We start from the raw sequence: 21,035 nt of genomic DNA, 5'->3' as shown, positions 1-21,035 counted from the left end.
CAAATATGAACACACATGTGGAGGTGTCTTATTTCCTGGAAGACATTTGTACAATCACAATGTGTTAAATATAGAAAGGTTGATCCTTTTGTGTGTAATTCTTGTGATTGTAATTCAATTAAGGAGAATTGTAGATACAAGAAAGAAGTTTGGTGTAACATTCTGTTTAAAATAAGAGCATGGATTGGGGCTACAAGAAATTAAGTATTTGAAATATTCAGTGGTGCCTAAAATCATAAAAACAGATGGAGATGCACATATACTAATTAACATAACATCTGAAATCATGAATAATTGATGTGTTTCTAAAATGTACAATGTAAATACATAAAAGGTAAGATTTCGAGGAAGGGAGGTGAAAGGAATTCATATGTTCAGCCTCGGGGCAGATATCACATGTTAACAAGAGCGTTGTTCCAAGGCATCAGAATATCAGGAAAAAAATTGGCATCAGCTGTAGACTGACTGCAGAGGTGCAAACAGAGAAGAAACAATCTGATCATTACAACTTCATACATTTCAACACAAAGTTTCCATTAGCATGAATGACTACTCAGAATGTTTATTGCTTGCCAGACATGTCTTTGTACCAATAGATTTTACCTGCAGATGTTAATTTGTGTGTGTGTGTGTGTGTGTGTGTGTGTGTGTGTGTGTGTGTGTGTGTGTGTGTGTGTGTGTTAACAAATGTGTAGGACATGTTGTAGAGTAATAATTATTTGTGTTCATTTTAAACATTACAGAGAGCTTGCATCAAATTTCATTGATCAAATTACCACATACTAAAACCATGAATATTATGGAATAATGGTAAATACTGTAAGAGTCCTGTATACATATATGAAACCATGTATTTTTTTTTTTTTTTGTAGATTCAAACAGTATTAAAACAAACCTGATTTAAAATAATGTCACACAAGAGATAGCTTAAGTATTATTATTATTATTATTATTATTTTAGGGGAGACAGGGGTGAGATGTCACAATTTCTACTTCAGTTAATATTTCTAATAATAACATTTTCTGTATAGACACATACCTTTCAAGTCTTGAATACAAAAAGCTGTTGAACATTTCCACCATTATTGCCCTGGATAAAAGTATATACAGTTCATTGTGAGACATGGTGTCACACTCTATGGGGCAAGTTGTTACAACCGAGTGTTTATTGACATTTGAAAAAAATAAAAAAAATAAATAATAAATAATAATAATAATAATAATATATATATATATTTATTTATTATTATTAAATACTGTACTTATACTGCATATCTGTATTTAGATGTTTACCTTCCAACCGGAAGTGCATTTCGTCAGCAGCGTGGGAGACCCCGGTTCAGATCCCGCACTGAAACCAGGCAGTTCTTGCATTTGCATAATCGGTGACAAGTATGATTCAGAGGTTGCATTTTCCCAATAGCATTACATTTTTACTACACTGATGGTTAGGTTTGGGGTTTGGGTTGAGGGTGTTTTGTGCTCCTCCGTTGACATTTCACCCAGGAAAATGGAGCTCACACATCCCCATACGCTTAACAATACTAACCGTTTAGGCCACTGGGGGCAGCGTTTCAAATTTCGGTAAACAGGCCGATTTAACTAAAGAAAAGTCAACATACCTTTTCCGATTTCACTGTGAGGTCAGTCTGGGATAAAAACGTCTGCTAAATGACTAAATGTAAATATAAATGTAGATATGTGTGGGGACCTTTTCAATGGAAGTCAATGGGATTTTTAGCTTATTTTTCTTCTGATGGGAGGACATTTAAATTCTGAAATAAAAAAAATGAGCATATAAACATCTTTTAGAATAACAAAAATATTTTAAAATAGTTTTTAAACACATACAATGTGTAAGTATTTCAATGATCAACCTTTTTACAGAAGGCAGGCTTTATTGTATATCTACTGTAAAGAATAGTAACACCACTGACATATAGGTGGCGCTCTATCCAGATGAAATGCTACTTTAAAAGCTTATGTTCAGTGTGAAAAACAAACCTACTGGTATGTCAGTGTTCATATTTATAATCAAAAGTGTGTATGTTGGGTGGTACTCTGCTGGGTCTTTTTTGACCCGAACAAAAAAGTTGTTAGGAATTTTCTCCAAAATATAAAGGTTAAAGCACACGTGACAACTTGCCCAGTGTCAGCTTGACAGTTTGCCCAATTACCCTTGTCCTGATAACACAGTTAATTTTTTTTGTTAAAATCTACAGTCATAAAATAGTTGACATTTGCCTTAATTGTATACAAGTGTGGTTTCACTGTGTTCAGTTCTTCAACAGCCAATACAAAAAATGTGACACTGAAATTTTTGTTTCAATTCTCCATGTGACAAGTAGCCTCGGTGTCCCTGATTTAATTTTATTTCAAATTATAGTTGACAAAGTGTTTCCAACTACTTATAATTAATTTTTTGTGATAAGTGCATAATTTGATAACAGTGATATCTGTCTAATGATATTCAGGGTTAAATGTTCTGGTCTCTCCACAGTGAGAACCCTGGGCTGCTCTCCCTGTTCTCACCAGCTCAATAATCTGACCCAATATTACCAGGTTGTCTGTATTGGCAAGCTCTGCCTCGCTGTCTCTCTGCTCCTGTCTCTGACTTAATGCCAGTAAATCGTGGCACTCTTGTAGTTGCTTCAGTACTGGTTTGAATCAGGAAATGCTGTTTTAACAGTGGCTGGGTCCCGTCCAGCAACTGACATCAGCTGTCAGTCCCAAAAGAGGGTTTGGGATTTTGTTTGTGGAATTTAGCCTTGATGTGAATGGATCTTTTGAGGCCGTGGATTATTTGACAGGGATATGAGTGAGTACAGCTCTTTGTGATTGCATACTCATGCCTGCCTGTGTGTGTGTGTGTGTGTGTGTGTGTGTGTGTGTGTGTGTGTGCAAATTCAATTTATTACTGTTGTAGTTGTGAAATGCAAATTCAAACATTCAGTTAAATTAAAGCAATGTTCTGGGATCAATGCAAGCTCTATTATTGCACATACAATGCACTGTAAAAATATTTGCATAATTTTAACAGAAAAAGAATGTAAAAAAAAATGCTAAAGTAAAATAAATAAATACATTTTTAAAAAAAATAGTTACCTTAACATGTACAGTGACAAATTATATTTTATTTACTAAGATAATACATGTAAAATTTTATTTAAGTAAATTATGAATTAGTTAAATAAATATTCCGGGTTCAATACAAGTTAAGCTCAATCGACAGAATTTGTGGCACAAGACTTGATGATTTTAGTGTGATAAATCACTTACTAACATTTTCTTTGGAAAGTTATAGCCAATTTTACAACTCTGTTGCCATGACAATGTAACACCATAAACACTAAACTCAAAAATGACTATAAAAATATATAAAAAATTTTAACAGAAGAATTCATGTAAGTGCTTTTAACATTCCTATAGAGTTCGGTCATTTTTGACCGAAATAAATGTTTCCGATGTAATAAAAATGGTTTCCTTTATCTAAGTTGTACAAAACTTGGTGACTTTTCCTCCACTTGCCATCTGAACACACTCAAACAAATGTGGTGACATTTTTTGCCATTAAAAAAAAAGCAACACCTTTACTGTTAACACCTTTACAATGCACAATACACACACACAAATGAGGGAGTGAGACCATGACACACCCACAATGCAGCACATACACTCATACACACGCAAACACACACACACACACACACACACACACACAGTAATAAATGGGTAAGACTAATACAGCTAGGCAGAACACAGAACACGCACGCATGCACACACACACACACACACACACACAAAGAGAGAGAGAGAGAGAGAGAGAGAGAGAACAAAGCCTGAAGTTTGACCCCCAATGCAAGAAAGTGTACCAATTTCGCTATGGGAAAGTTTACGCTTATTGGTGCGGGAGCCTCACCTTCCAGACAAAAAACTGCATCTTTCTGACACATACCAAAAAAAAAAAAAAAAAAAAAAGCTAAACTTTGACAAATAATAGTTTGATACTGTCTAAATATATATCCAAATGCAATACTTGTGATAAAATTGACTAAATATAAGGTGGCTGCATAGAACACTGCAGCCATCTACTGGCTATTATTGTTAGTACATGATTTTGCTTTTTTCAACAGATGGCAGCAATCTGCCCCCAATACATGAGAAATCCTCATATTTTCTTCATGTTTCAACTAGATTTTACTGTAGTGAAGCTAATAAATGTGATAATAAATTAGCTTATTTTGCTTATTGTTAAAAGTGACAGCAAACAGCAAAGTGGCCCTACTTGATTAGAATAGGAGGGTTAAAAATTATTAGCTTTGCATTTATGCCTTTAATCCCTCCTAAATTGGCCCCCAATAACTTCCATTGTATGTAACCTTGATTGTAAACAGAAGAAGTGACACGCTGAATTATTTTGTGTGTGTGTGTGTGTGTGTGTGTGTGTGTGTGTGGTAATCATTTTGATTAACATTTGCCACAAATGCTGTGGGTTGAGCTTAACTTCATTCCTTTAACGTTAAAAATTATGTTTAACAAGATAATATTTATACTATTACAGTAAACTAAAATGAAGGTGAAAAACAATAACTGGGCATTCCTAGAAGTCGGTAGTGAACTGTAAAATAAACAGGCACCAAAATGACATCCCACAATGCTTGAAACATGGTCACTGTATTTTTTACTGTGAATTTCTGGCAACTACAACTGCCAGTTGTATTAACATATTCACTAAAAGCTGCACATTTCTTCTTTAAAACCCTCTGGAATGCCTTGCCCCATTGACTTCTACTGTATTTTTGTCATTTTTTTTCTAATCGAAGATATAGTCACAGATGCCACAGATGTTGTCCATAGAGATTAAAATGTTTTGAACCGGTCAAATCACACAGTTTTCCAATCACACAATAAATTCCTTGTTTTTATTATAGCCTATGTTTCATTATTAATTGCGGTTCAATGCAAGAAAAGAGAAACATCACACAAACCTTTCTGGGCAACACTCGTCTTGATACGTTTGCTTCTGCAATATTCTTCAGATAACACAGCATATGGCCTGTTGCTATGGTGACGGTCTTAATTACAATATTCCTACTGGAAAATTCAGATTCAATACTCTGACCTTTAGGAAACACAAGAGAAATACTGGAGGTCTACACTAAGTTCTCACTTTCGGCCAGCAAAATCTGTTAACTCTTTATTAAGAGAGAAATGTGTTGCTGTGTTTGTATGTGTGTTTATGGATATGCATTAGAATAGATACAGCCATTACTGTAACTGGTATGAATATATATGATAAACACAGGACTTACATAACACTGAACAACATCATGTGTAGGTAACATAGACCAATTCCTATTAAGATATTGTTCAACGGCCGTATTTGGGCAGTGGATTATCACATCCCCTTCATTTACTGTTTGTCTTAGTCTAATAAATTGAATACAATGTTAAATTCAAAATAAAACAAATAAAAAAAATGGAAATCATATAATCGTTTGTTTTCATGGTAACAATTTACAATAAGGTTCCATTTGTAAACATTAGTTAATGCATTAATTTTTTACAACATTTATTAATCTTTGTTAATGCTAGTAAATAAAAATACAATAGTTCATTGTTAGTTCCTGTTAGTTCATAGTGCATTAACTAATGTTAACATACAACTTTTGATTTTAAAAATGCATTACTATATATTGAAATTAACATTAACTAAGATTAATAAATGCTGTAAAAGTATTGTTAGTTCATGTTAACTAATGGTAACATATGGAACCCTGTTTATGTAAAATGCTACCATTTTTTGTATCACAATTAAGTAAACATAGGAGTGAATTTTAAATACTGTCATTTCACTACTTGAGCTCACACCTTGTTAGACCACATTATAGAAATCTGAATAATAACATGAACATTTCATCTTATTTAATTTAAAGTACCCTCATGTATACTCTCAATCCCTAAATGAACAATTGTTAACTGTAGCTCTTTATGTCCACTGTTGTTCCATCCTGTTAATATACTCACCATAAATATCTTCTTATCAATAAAGTTTAAGTGCCTGAGCTTGATCTGAGCATATTTCTGAAAGTCGGGTATAGAAATACTTCCTTAAATTGCAATTCAAGCAGCATCATTTGATACAAGTTACAGAGTTCTAAAGGTACTGTGCAATAAAAATGACCCAGTTGTAATATATAGGTATATGGGGACTCGTAAACACTCACAGACACAGATGTGTGCATGTGATGTGTGTGCACACCTGCTTAGATGCCCTGATGATCAATTTCGCTTTGACATGTTTGCTGGGAAAATTAAATATGGTGTAACTGAGGTGCTATGTTTCTGTTTCTGTCTCTAGAGTTTTTGTTTGAAACTGCATGTAATTTTAAATTAAAATCTGTGATGTAAAAACAGATGGAAGCTGAGATGTGAAAAGATCAGTTTGTTCTATCAGGACCAAGACTGGTACAAAACCATTACCATCTCTCTCAGTCTTCGAAATACTTGGCATAAAGGTTTAAAGCAAACTGAAGAACACGCAGACTGCATACACTAAAGCTGTGCATTGATCTTTAAATGTAGGACATGTTGTCTCTTAAACAGGAAGGATGAGATGGTAGGTGTTGCAGAGTGATTGAACTGCGCACCTCCATTCAGTTCGACAAAATGTGTTCTCTAACAATGACAGTATTGACATCTTGTGGCTGGTTTTGGATGCACACACTTAAAGGAATATTCCTTGTTAAATTCAACCGGTATTAGAGCTACTTGAATTCAGCTCGCGATCTATACTCAATATCTGTGGAATGCTGTCGGTTACCACAAAAAATATTTTTTTAATTTTTTTTTAATTATTTTTTGTCCCTCAGCTTATAAAAATAAACAAACACATCGTGTTTGCAGTTGGCCTAATGAATTTACAATGAAAGTGGTGTCGCTAATGCGCATGCGCATTCTCGAGTTGATTGACAGGCAATGTCTGTATCTACAAGGTGATTGGCTCTTTTACCTGTAAGGCGGGATTTCCTTTCCACATCCGTTGGGCGCTCAGAGCTCCTTGGTTGGACGTTCCAATTTCTACCATTCATTTGAACAGAAGTGGCCCATCTCTGCTAAACTATCTCTGGCTTATATTAATCCAGCATGTGGTATTTTAGCTGTAAAGTTGTCTAAAAATCCATGGTGTCCAACTTTTCTGGCCTTCCCCCCTCCCTTTCTGCCCAACCTACCTTAAACAAAAATCCATTAAGAAATGCATGCTAACACCCTTGACGTATTAACAAAATATGACTAAAATGATGTATGCTATACGAATAACAATACCTAAAATATACAAACCTTTGCTTAGTGTGGCGGTTGATAGTTGTAAATCATCATCCACTGTCAAAACCTTGAGAAGTTTTGATGTAAATATGGAAAACGTTGCTTCCTGATGTTTGCTGCTCATTATCGTTACAGTAGTTTTTGGTTTATCGGAAAAAAGACACTCGTCTTATCTGCGTTGGGTTTTTGGTTTATAAGGTTTTAAACTGTTAATTGCAAGCACCTCCAAACATACAACACGCTGTGAACGTGGATCATTATTCATTAGTATGATGCACCGGCATCGTATTTTAAAGGTGCACTCAGTAATTTTTTCCTCATTAAAAAGTTTAACTCCTAAGTACATTATTTGTAATTTTGCAATATATTTAGAAATCATGACCACTCACATTAAAATGAAGTCTCCAGTCATAACAGTAACCATATAAAAGCTGTTTTATTCTACATGGAGAGGTTCCACACATGGGGGAGGCCATGTTGGAATCACATGACCAGCTGAATACTAGTCGTTTAATCTCAGTAACCATCCTGTTATTTGACATTCACTCATTGATTCAAGTAAACATGGCTGACTGTGAATACAACATTTCTTCAATGGCATCTGAAACTGAAAACTATTGATTTTAAATGATGCTGCATCCAAGCCGCTAGGTGTGAGTGTAAGTCCAAGATGACACAAAGACAAAAGTTACTGAGTGCACCTTTACTGTTTGTCATGTGTTTGTGAATGAATCAGTGTTTTTCAAGTCTTTTCAGTGAATGAATCATTCTCGTTCACTTCCATTGTTTCAGTCTTGAACAATGTGTGGAGTTCATTAGCACACCAATACACTGATAACTCCCAAAAATCAGCTTATTTAAAAAATCCGACAATGCAATAAAACCACGTTTACATGAGACTTGAAATGATCCAGTTACTCTGCTTTTGGCGTAAAGGTGTTTACATGCGATGCATAATCGAGGTAATGGGCAAAAATGTACCCGTGAGCCTGTTTGCATTCAGGTTTTTACACAGATTATGCTTCATAAACCGATCAACATGTGTCATGTAAAAGCCTTAAACGGTTTTGCTTTATGTGTGTAAGGTCATTTAACGTCTCAAGAATAAACCGATCAACAACCACTGACATTACCAAGATTTCGCATTGCACGTAAACACCTTCACCGGCGTTTTTAATGGATTATCCAATGCGCAGATTATCCAACTGTTGTGCGCATAACTCTTTACGGTTTGACGTCAAAAGCAAATTATAACTAGATTATTTCAAGTCTCATGTAAATGCGGTTTTCTTGCATGGTTGGATTTTTAAATAAGATGATTTTTGGGAGTTATTGTATGTAAACGGGCTCTGTGTTGATCAGTTTATTCTTAAACAGTAAGGCTTTGCTTTACACGACCACAGACTTTGTCAGTTTATAAGTATAATCAGTGTAAAAACATGCATGTAAACGATGGCTGCATGCATCTGAAAGCTGGAAAATGCTGCCTTTGTAGGCTGTATACAGAGGTATGATGCAAATAAGGTGCCTGTTCTGAGACAAGTTATGAGGTCCAATTCATTTAAGAACACCATTAATTGATTAGGCAATGCAGCCTACGACTCACTCCTAACATACAGAAGACTCACATTTGTCGCCACCCACTGGCATATAGATGTAATCTGCTGAAATGGTAACTGAACAAATTAGTGAACATATCTTTTTGGTGAGCAGATTTAAAAAGCTTGATGAATCAAAATCCCCACCACAATAAACACCGTAATTTCACGCCCGTAAATCTGCATCTTAAGGTGGGACTACTGTTCTAGGATGAATTTAAAAAAATTTGTTTCTAATAATTGTGTGGATTTTATATAAATTCACATTTTGAGGTCCTTGTGCATATTGTGTGATAGTACCAGGGAATACCAACCAAACATGTTCATGGCAGGACTTAAACACTGGATTTACATTATACTGACAAGGCGAGTGAGCTATTTTATCACACTAGTCTCATGTTAACATATATTGTTGACATATTGTGACCAGGGCTGTAGTAAGGAATTATGGGCTCCCTGACTGTCTATTGTTCTGGGCCCCTTACCTATTCAAAAAATACAGTTTCGAATTTGTTGTGGGGCCCCCTGGACCTTTGGGCCCCTAGAATCAATACAAATTTTCACCCCACTAACTACGGCCCTTATTGTGACTATAATTTAAAAAACTTTTTTTTTTTAAGGTTTATTCCAGTGAAGTGGCTTTCCCCATAGACTTTCATTTTAACTACATTACTGTCAGGGCCGGATTGGCCATCGGGAGCACCGGGCGTTTTCCCGGTGGGCTGTTGGGTAATTTGGGCCGGCCCGCTGCTGTGCAAGTACCTGTCATCCTACAGGCGATATAGGCGGCCACCCTGCACACGCGGACTCCATTTCAAAGCGAATATTTAATAAAGTCTGTAAGGTAAATTAATTTCAATGGCTTTTATTTTGGAATTACTTACACATCGGAGTGCATATCCATATGTACACATTGACTCTGTACCTCGTGTGGACCTCATTATTTGACATACAAATCACAATAATGGTGACAACCAAAAACAGCATATTAAGTATAAGATGAGCTCTGAATAATCACAAAATGACAAATAACTGCAAGTTACAACAAATACAATAACAGCAGCGTAAATAAAAGTGGCAAACTGTAAAGCTATGAGTAGTACATAATCATTTGCATAATTTATTCATACCGCAAAGCATTAACGGGAGATGGAGTGTGGCTTGCTGATTAATGCTCACACCTGATAAAAATACAGAAAATAAGTCATGAAAAATATTACTTTTTAGCCATTTGAGTCTTTGAGGCTTACTTTGTTTAAAGGATAGCAGAAACAGCACTTGTCAAAGCACTGGGCTTTTCACTATTTCTCAAAAATAATCTGGGGAAGGAATTAAAACACTAGATATAAAGATGCAACAAACTCAATAGAGTGAAAATATGAGCAATGAATCTGCAAAATATCTGCAAAGATCTACACTTTAAGAGGTATGTTTATTTATTTTTTTACATATATTTATATTTGTTTATATTTAAATATGTACATATTCTAGCCAACTTTGTTTTCATTGACTTTTTAAAATAAACTAGTTATGTGAGTAATTGACATGAAATTTTAAGCATTGTCATCAGTGTCCTGTTGTGTGACACTTTCTTCATCTAACTATTTTAAACAACATTTTATGATCTTTTATTGCTATATATACATGTATCATACACTGATCAGCCAAAACCACCTGCCTAATATTGTGTTGGTCCCCCTCGTGCCACCAAAACAGTGCCAACCCGTATCTCAGAATAGCATTCTGAGTTTATTTTCTTCTCACCACAATTGTACAGAGCGGTTATCTGAGTTACCATAGACTTTGTCAGTTCGTACCAGTCTGGCCATTCTCTGTTGACCTCTCTCATCAACAAGGCATTTCTGTCCGCAGAACTGCTGCTCACTGGATGTTTTTTGTTTTGTTTTTGGCACCGTTCTGAGTAAATTCTAGAGACTGTTGTGTGTAAAAATCCCAGGAGATCAGCCAGTTACAGAAATACTCAAACCAGCCCATCTCACACCAACAATCATCCATGCGATTATCTAATCAGCCAATCATGTGGCAGCAGTACAGTGCATAAAATCATTCAGATACGGGTCAGGAGCTTCAGTTAATGTTCACATCAACCATCAGAATGGGGAAAAAATGTAATCTCAGTGATTTGGACGTGGCATGATTGTTGGTGCCAGACGGGCTGGTTTGAGTATTTCTGTAACTGCTGATCTCCTGAGATTTCACACACAACATTCTCTAGAATTTACTCCGAATGGTGCCAAAAAACAAAACAAAACAAAAAAAAAATCATCCAGTGAGGGGCAGTTCTGTGGACAGAAATGCCTTGTTGATGAGAGAGGTCAACAGAGAATGGCCAGACTGGTCTGAACTGACAAAGTCTACGGTAACTCAGATAACCGCTCTGTACAATTGTGGTGAGAAGAATAGCATCTCAGAATGCTATTCTGAGATGTGGGTTGGCGCTGTTTTGGCAGCACGAGGGGGACCTACACAATATTAGGCAGGTGGTTTTAATATTGTGGCTGATCGGTGTATGTTATTATTATAATTGTTGTTTCCACAACCTCATATTAATAAGACAATAGTTTATTTGCACTTCTAGAAAAAAGCTGAAAGGTGATTAATATCTTTAAAAACTTTAAAGAAATGCTGACTTATCACAGCATCTAAAATACACACTTTCCCTTGTACTTTCATATACATTTTAACCAAATACCTGTTTGTGGGGAAAAAAAGTTTTTGTACATGTTACTTGTCTGAGCTATAAAGTGCTTATTTTTAGTGCTTTCTCTAAAAAAAATATCCACTCTTCTCATTTACAGTGGTTTTGTATGTTTTAAATTTATGACAATTTTTGCACTGGTGGGGCTCGTTGTCATGACTAGCAGTCAACAGAAATGTCTTTTTTTCAACACAGAAATTTAAAATTGATCCAGAAAATGAAATCAGTGAGGTTGTGTGTTATGGTGTGGTGTGTTGCGGGCCGGGTTTGGTGGGCTGCTCTGTGCCAGAAAGTCCAGGGCCACTTTTTAATCCCAGTCCGCCCCTGATTACTGTGAACACGGTTTTTGATTGTTTTTACAAACTGAGGAACAAGTGAAAATCAAAGAAAAACAAGTGAAGTTCCAAGAATTTCACACACCATTGCACTTGTGTATATGGCTGTGTGACAATAAAGTGATTTGATTTGATTTGATTGATTTGAAAATTATTTAATTATTTTCCATGGTAAAAATAGAATTTAAGTTGTTACTGAACCCAGAACATGCCTTTAATGTAAACACTTCTACTAAAGGAGTAGTTCACAAATTTTATTTGAAAATTCTGTCAGCATTTACCCTTGGGACTGCAACAATTTATTTTTCAGTATTTAATTTCCGGGGGTGTGTATCAGCTACACGTCCAATGCCGGTGTTTCCCAGTTGATTAGTGCCACCAACGCACTGGATTGAGCATCTGCAGCGACTCTGGAAAAATGACATGAAGCTCTTATCTCACTGGTTAGGGTGAGTAAATTAAGATGCGGGTGAACTTTTCCTTTAATTCCTCTTCACCTCTCTCTCTCTCTCTCTCTCTCCACACACACACACACACACACACACACACACACACACACACACACACACACACACACACACACACACACCACAGTCCCAAAAAGCAGCACATTTGTTCTGAGCCCTTTAAGTTGATGTTTATTGTGAATCACAGTTGTGCAGACGCAGAGGAATATAGTAGCGTGTATCTCTCTGTGCCATGCTCAAAAACAGACATCATGGGGATGGCTTTACACTTTAGATCACAGTGTTAACATTTACAAAGTGAACACGATCAACTCATACACACATGCACACATTCACTCACGCGCACACATGCTGTAGCATCATTCTGCACAAGCTGTCACATTCAGCCGTCCCATCGCCTGAAACTGCTTTGTCTATGTAGTCTGAAGCTAGAGGAAGCTTTACAGGTAAACAAACAAAAAATTATAATGTAACCCAATGCAATAAAGTGACCATTTGCTTCATTCCAATAGAAATACATATTGTCTGCTTCTATTTTATGGGGGAAAATAATGTTATTAATTTTGTCGGTTAGAAAAAAAAAACATATACATTAATAATGCTGGTAAATAATATACATGAAACACAAACCAAAGCCAGTAGAGAGGCAGTAATATGTAGAATGAGGAAGAATTGTAAAGGATTTGTAGTCACACAATAAATTAATAAAAAAAAATACAATTTAGAAGCTGGACATGACTCACTTTATACTGTCAGAACATTACATCCAGCGAGAGCAACTTGAGACAAACACAAAATCAATTAATGCAATATCTGTCGCATATCTCATCCACACCGACTCATTCAACAAAGAAAAAAAGATCAGAGAAACCATATTTACAGCACAACAGATTTAAAAAATCATCATAATATTGAAAGAGCATAGTTACATTTTTAAACTATTTATTAATGGGTGAATTTTACATCCAGGTCACATTTCACTCCAAAGTGCAAAGAAAAATAAATAAGAAGTTATATTTTGCATAATGAAAATAAAACATATTTTAGGAACATTAAGACATTTTGCAATGTTAAATTATTCATATGAATATTATGATCACTTCCTCCTAATTCTAGCTAAACAATAAATCTTATTAATATAATGCGGTGTTAAACATAAAGTGCAGTGTTGGGTGTAATCCAATTACAAAGTAATTAGTTACTGTAAACGAACTGTAAAAGTTGTGTAATGCATTACATTTTAAATTATTGTAATCAGATTAGAGTTACTGACTTTCAATTAATTTAATTACTTTTAAGTACATTATAGGGTTATGCTTGTTTCTAATATATTATTTATGTAGAATACATGAATTATAGCCCTATAACGAGTCATTGTGAAAGAGAAATGAGAGGTGCCGAGTGTATAACATTATTTTTAATTTGTTAAGCGGAAAAGTGTTTTAGAAAGTAACTTAGTAATGTGATTGATTTTTCAGTGAAGTTATTAGTAAAGTAATCTGATTACAATTTAAGATAAAGAATTAGTTATATGTAGTGGATTACTATTTTTTTGTGTTACCGAAATAATTCAATTGCAGTAATTATTTCTGTAAAAATTACCAAAAGTAAAACATGCGATTTCGGGGGATAATTTGCTTAATTGTGATTAAAATAACGTCACAATGCAAAAAATCGTAATGCTCCTAAAACAGGCTTAATTTACATTATGGAAAATATAATTCCTTGCTCTTTTCTTTTGGGTGGTGTAATGTGACCTCTACATGTTCTTAAAGGTTTAAGATTCACCCTAATATCTTTCACCATAATGTCATTTTAATTGACTGAATAACAGGAAAGTTTAGGTAACCGTAACAGACAAGATAGTTAAGATAGACTGGAATATGCTGAAATACAGTGCTATATCGTGCTCATGTCACATAAATCCCAGGAAATCAGAAAAAGGATGTAATTCATGTGATATCAAGGTATTGTGGAGAAAGCACAGTGATATGGTTATGATCGGCACGCTACAATGTTCTGATTTTATAAGAGTTACGTTGTCTATTGACCGCTAGTTTCTCTATAAGTGTTTTCCTGTAGAAGACATTTCAGTTCTGTTCAGTTTCAGAAAGACTAGGTAAAGAAAGGCATCTGTAGGTAAGCGGGAAGGAAAATCTTAGGTCAAGTCAGGCTTTTTCTGCTTCATAGCTGTACAAAGATGTGCTTGATTAGAAATACTGCCACTTCATACAGCTTTTGGATCTAATGATGACATTAATTTACAATAATAATAATATACAGTTTAAGTCAGAAGTTTACATACACCTTAGCCAAATACATTTAAACTCATTTTATGGGGAAGACATGTAATCATAGAAAACATTCCCTGTCTTAGGTCAGTTAGGATCACTACTTTATTTTAAGAATGTGAAATGTCATAATAATAGTGGAGAGAATGATTTATTTCAGCTTTTATTTCTTTCATCACATTCCCAGTGGGTCAGAAGTTTACATACACTTTGTTAGTATTTGGTAGCATTGCCTTTATATTGTTTAACTTGGGTCAAACATTTTGGGTAGCCTTCCACAAGCTTCTCACAATAAGTTGCTGGAATTTTGGCCCATTCCTCTAGACAGAACTGGTGTAACTGAGTCAGGTTTGCAGGCCTCCTTGCTCGCACATACTTTTTAGTTCTGCCCACAAATTTTCTATTGGATTGAGGTCAGGGCTTTGTGATGGCCACTCCAATACCTTGACTTTGTTGTCCTTAAGCCATTTTGCCACAACTTTGGAGGTATGCTTGGGGTCATTGTCCATTTGGAAGACCCATTTGTAACCAAGCTTTAACTTCCTGGCTGATGTCTTTAGATGTTGCTTCAATATATCCACATCATTTTCCTTCCTCATGATGCCATCTATTTAATGAAGTGCACCAGTCCCTCCTGCAGCAAAGCACCCCCACAACATGATGCTGCCACCCCCATGCTTCATGGTTGGGATGGTGATCATCGGCTTGCAAGCCTCACCCTTTTTCCTCCAAACATAACGATGGTCATTATGGCCAAACAGTTCCATTTTAGTTTCATCAGACCAGAGGACATTTCTCCAAAAAGTAAGACCTTTGTCCCCATGTGCACTTGCAAACAGTAGTCCGGCTTTTTTATGGCGGTTTTGGATCCGTTTTACTTGTTTTACTGTGGATATAGATACTTGTCTACCTGTTTCCTCCAGCATCTTCACAAGGTCCTTTGCTGTTGTTCTGGGATTGATTTGCACTTTTCACACCAAACTACATTCATCTCTAGGAGACAGAATGAGTCTCCTTCCTGAGCGTTATTATGGCTGCATGGTCCCATGATGTTTATACTTGAGTACTTTTGTTTGTACAGATGAATGTGGTTTCTTCAGGCATTTGGAAATTGCTCACAAGGATGAACCAGACTTGTGGAGGTCCACATTTTTTTTTTATTTTTTTTATTTTTTTTCTGAGGTCTTGGCTGATTTCTTTTAAATATCCCATGATGTTAAGCAAAGAGGCACTGAATTTGAAGGTAGGCCTTAAAATACATCCACAGGTACACCTCCAATTGACTCCAATTAGCCAATTAGCCTATCAGAAGCTAATTGTCTAATTGTCTAAAGGCTTGACATGATCTTCTGGAATTTTCCAAGCTGATTAAAGGCACAGTTAACTTAGTGTATGTAAACTTCTGACCCACTGGAATTGTGATATAGTCAATTAAAAATGAAACAATCTGTCTGAAACAATTGTTGGAAAAATTACTCATGTCATGCACAAAGTAGATGTCTTAAACGACTTTCCAAAACTATCGTTTGCTAATATGAAATCCGTGGAGTGGTTAAAAAATGAGTTTTAATGACTTCAGCCTAAGTGTATGTAAACTTCTAACTTCAACTGTATATATACACATTCAGGATTTCATTTACGCAACCTCTATTAGCAAATGAGGCTTTGATAACATTTTCAGAGTCTTTCCATCAGAGCATGTTTGCTGAAATACATCAGTCTGTTTCAAGTAAAGCGCATTTAAAACAGCTGAACAAAACATCACTACAGTGTGTTGTCAAGCCAGAAAGCAGATTTGGATGAATATTGATCCCTGGTACAAGCTGAGATGATTGATTTTTTAGAGTTTAACACAAGCTGTATTTAGATACGAATCACAGCTGGGCTTATACACATGCCGATAAACATAAAAAGCATTTACAAATGAAGGTTGTTTTAGAAAGAATCCTAATTTGTCAACATTGTTTCAGCTAATGCATGCTTGTCATTTACCAGCTCTTTTAGAGTTGATGTTGTGGCCTGATTCTTTAAAACAAAAGATTTAAGACTGTAAAAAGCATTGCCTTTAGCCCTCTCACTGTCAAAGATCAGTCTTATGAAAGTCTGGAGATCTCAGCGAAGGTTTAGGAGAGAATAAAGGTAAAACACAAAGTGATGTAAGCGTTAGCCATTTCCACTAGAGGGCGCTGAGTACCTTTAGAAATGATCATTGTCCTTTGGACAGTAGTTGGGGCAAGTTATAACAGCTCTGTGTTTAATTGCCAGACAACACTGTACATCACTCTAGGCATTTTTAGTTTCTGTTAAAAGAAGAATATTAAAATGAATGGAAAAAAGTTGAGCAGGGAGAATAGCATGATCACTTTTATGTATTAGCAAAACAACAACAGAATAATTGTGTGTATGTTTACCTTTGAGTGTTATCTCATCTTCATCTGCTGATGATTCTGCCCCAGACACCTCTCCTGTTCACAGAGATCAGACATTCACTGATTCAATAAAATAGAGAGGAGACATCAGTCCACTTGAAATAAAAAAAAGAAAAGAAAGAAAGAAAGAAAATGCATTCTACTGTCGGAATTTTTTTATTTATTTATTTTTAAAATTTCGCATTGTACAATGTTTCACATACTCTATGTATTTACTAGATAGTATGCTAGTTTGGCTGTATTTACTACGTATAGACCAATATATTGGTTTTACTGATTAATCGTTGCTAATGATTGTTTTTTGCCACTTTCGGTTATCTGTAAATTTCTCCGTGTTTCTTAATCTTTTATCATTGGCAATATTCATCCATATTTTTATCCTCACTTCAATGCATATTTTGCTATTTTTATTAGATACACAAGTATCTAAATTAAAGCGAGGGCATGCAATGAAAAACACAACTATATGGAAACGTGCCCCATCAGCGCACATATCGTGTCTCCAACTTCATATCTTATACAGTGTATAAAGTATATACAGTACTGTGCAAAAGTTTTAGGAACTTGTTAATAATGTTGCATAGTGAGGATGTCTTCAAAAATAATGACATAAATAGTTTTCATTTATCACTTAATGTCATACAAAGTCCAGTAAACATAAAAAAGCTAAATCAGCACCAATTCTCCTAGTTACGCCTGGAAACAGTTTTCCTTGGATGTTGGCAGATAGGATGTTCCAAGCTTCTTGGAGAATTCGCCACAGTTCTTCTATCTATTTAGGCTGTCTCAATTGCTTCTATATCTTTATGTAATCTCAGACTGACACGATGTTCAGTGGGGGGCTTTTTGGGGGCCATGACATCTGTTGTAGATGTTCTTCTATTCTTATCTTTTCTATTTGCAGAAGTAATGTTTGGGAGTCTAACATTTATATTTCCTATTAACACACTAAACTGAAGATATAAATAACCATCTTAAGACAAATGCTTTTGTGAAACATCTTATGTGCCTAAGACTTTTGCACAATATATATATATATATATATATATATATATATATATATATATATATATATATATATAGTGTGTGTGTGTGTGTGTGTGTGTGTGTGTGTGTGTGTGTGTGTGTATATATATATATACAGTATATCTATATATACACACACACACAACCCATCATCTGGTGAATATATAAGCTATAAAAAGCTTAATTTGGTTAATACTTTAGTATAGAGCATTGCAACGGAGCCAAGTCTCCTTCATTTCAAAATAATAGTCCCCAGTGTATTTCAGGCTCATTTATAGTTCAGTCCCACATCATGCACCAAATCCATTTCATTCAAAACAAATTTTTTTCTCATTATAATTGGGATTTTATTTATTTTGGACTCTTGTTGCCTCTGTATCTGTGCCTGTCATAGTAAGAAAAGACTAAGACCATTTTTATAAATCATTCTATAAATAAAATTTAAAAACTATCGGCCGATTAATCGGTTATAGGCCTTTTCAACCACCTTAGTTATCGGTATCTGCAAAATCCACTATCCTTGATCCCTAAGGTGTGTAATTTCTGCAAACATAGTGTGACAGAGTATACAAAATCCTTCATCTGGTGAACATACAGTATAGGCTATAAAAAGCTTAATGTGGTAAATACTTACATATAGACAATTTTAACGGAGCCAAGGCTACGTCATTTCAAAATAAAAAATCCCTGGTGTATTTCAGGCTTGTTTTATAGTTAAAAGTCCCACTTTATGTGGCAAATCTTTATTTTTTCAGGTAATTATTGGGATTTTGGTTGCAAAATAAACTGCATCTGGGATTTAATTAATTTTTGACTCTTTTATTTTTATATTTTTATTGATATTTTAATTACAAACAAAACTTATAATACAATTAAAGGCTCCCCCTAAAAAACAAAAAACAAACAAACCAAAAAAACCTCCATACTATTCAATTGATAAGTAAAAAAAACAAAACAAAAAATTTTTTTTTTTTTTTTTTATTTATCTTATGCATTTTAACCGGAGTTAAATAGTATTTAATAATACATCTGTAATTTGCTTCCTTTACATTGATGGAAGTTGTAGATAAATTTTTTTTTTTTTTTACAAACTTGAATCCAATGTTCATCACTAACAGATATAGATAGATCATTTTCCCGTAAGTCTTTAAAGGGATTAATGCATGTGCAGTGTGTAATGATATAGATTTGTATATTTCAAGATAATGCCTTTTATTGACAAAGAATTTATAATGAGATCCTCAACCTCAGATAGGTGCCATCTAATCTGATCCATTGAGATAAGGGGAAAGTTGCAAATATTTAAAAAAATATGATTTAGCAATATTAAATTCCATTTGTAATTTATTGTGGACTCTTGTAGCCTCTGTGTCAGTGCATGTCATGGTAAGGAAAGACTACGTTTTTTTAACATTCTATTAATTTATTTAAAAAAAACAGCTGGCCAATAATCGCTTATCTGCCTTTTACACCAACTTAGTTATCGTATCAGCCAAGTCCACTATCCGTTAACCTCTACTGATAACAATCACATTTCTTTTATTTTCTATACAATATCACTAATCACCAAAATAAAACATACCGTTGTGTAATTTCTGGTTTCCTTTATCTGCATCTAGTTTGTCAGTATGGGGGCTTTCTTCCGAAGGTCCATTTATCCCCCCTGTCTCTGGGTTGTCCTGTCCCATCCCGTCCTGCTTCGGTTCTGATGTCTCTGGGTCTTTTTTTTGCACCTGGTTCTTTGTTGTTGCTTCCTGCTGCTCCTCCATCTCTCGCCTGGCCTTCTCCTCCATCTCTGTTATCAAACACACAGCAGGAGGTGCATTATTCACTATTCGCAAAAAAAAAAAAAAAACAACAAAAAAAAAAACATTGATTTATTTCAAACATTTATCTTGATGATTTAGAGTTTTACCAAAGTAAACATATATAGATATACAGGTTTAGAATTTGTGATCACTCCCTTTATTCCTCCAAAATAAAACACGAGATAATTTAAGTGTGACAATATTCTATAACTTCTAAAACTTCCTTCCCAGTCCACAAAGTTTTGTTGAAACTAAGTTGCAAAAACGTCATGGTTACTTTCGTAACCTCCGTTCCCTGATGGAGGGAACGAGATGTTGTGTCGATGTAGTGACACTAGGGGTCACTCTTGGGAGCCCAAAACACCTCTGCTTTTTTTAAAAAAGGCCAATGAGAATTGGCGAGTGGAATTTGCATGCCACTCCCCCGGACATACAGGTATAAAAGGAGCTGGTATGAAACCACTCATTCAGGTTTTGTGCTGAGGAGCCGAGACCAGGTCCCGGCCATTTCATTGTGGCAAGAGGGACACAACGTCTCGTTCCCTCCATCAGGGAACGGAGTTTACGAAAGTAACCACGACGTTCCCTATCTGTCACTCACTCGACGTTGTGTCGATGTAGTGACACTAGGGGTCCCTATACAAAACGCCACAACTAACTGAACTGTGTTACATGAACTGGCGGTGTGTGATGGGCAGAAGCTGTGTGCCTCGTAGCCAGCGCACAAGCCCGTCGCGTAATCTCCCCCAACGCTCTTATGAGCGTCAAATGTTCCTTCAGGAACAAGTCGACTGCCCAATGATAGGGACAGGCTAGCCCAGCCGAGGCCCCTTTTCCTCTCTTTTCTCCCCCAGAAAGAGTGGAATTTGTTAACCGACTGGGAGCCATAAGTGTCTGCATCGGGGGGTGTCCCTCCCAAGGTGGAAGACACCGTGGAGACACACCCCACCCAAAAAGGGGGGGGGTGTATTTTGAGTGGAATACATCATATGGTCTTACCAAGTCTTGTCGGAAGTATGTCATGTGGAGAGGTCCC

At 35.6% G+C, this 21,035-nt stretch overlaps 1 protein-coding gene across 1 annotated transcript in view; it reads right to left on the bottom strand.

Moving 5' to 3' along the window:
• Positions 1 to 12,606: 12,606 nt before the first annotated feature.
• The window catches only part of LOC127443146 (dual specificity calcium/calmodulin-dependent 3',5'-cyclic nucleotide phosphodiesterase 1A-like), a 154,430-nt gene continuing 146,001 nt past the window's right edge, over positions 12,607 to 21,035 (bottom strand). The window contains exons 16-18 of the mRNA XM_051701691.1: positions 19,774 to 19,986; positions 17,148 to 17,201; positions 12,607 to 17,036 (exon numbers count right to left, since the gene is read on the bottom strand). Of these exons, the coding sequence (XP_051557651.1) occupies positions 17,020 to 17,036; positions 17,148 to 17,201; positions 19,774 to 19,986 (284 nt within the window). The 3' untranslated portion in view covers positions 12,607 to 17,019. The remainder of the gene's footprint in view (positions 17,037 to 17,147; positions 17,202 to 19,773; positions 19,987 to 21,035) is intronic.

Source organism: Myxocyprinus asiaticus, chromosome 6 (assembly GCF_019703515.2).
Source record: "Myxocyprinus asiaticus isolate MX2 ecotype Aquarium Trade chromosome 6, UBuf_Myxa_2, whole genome shotgun sequence".
NCBI lineage: Eukaryota > Metazoa > Chordata > Actinopteri > Cypriniformes > Catostomidae > Myxocyprinus > Myxocyprinus asiaticus.
Note: the sequence above shows the minus strand (reverse complement) of the source record. Positions and strands in the feature narration are given on the sequence as shown.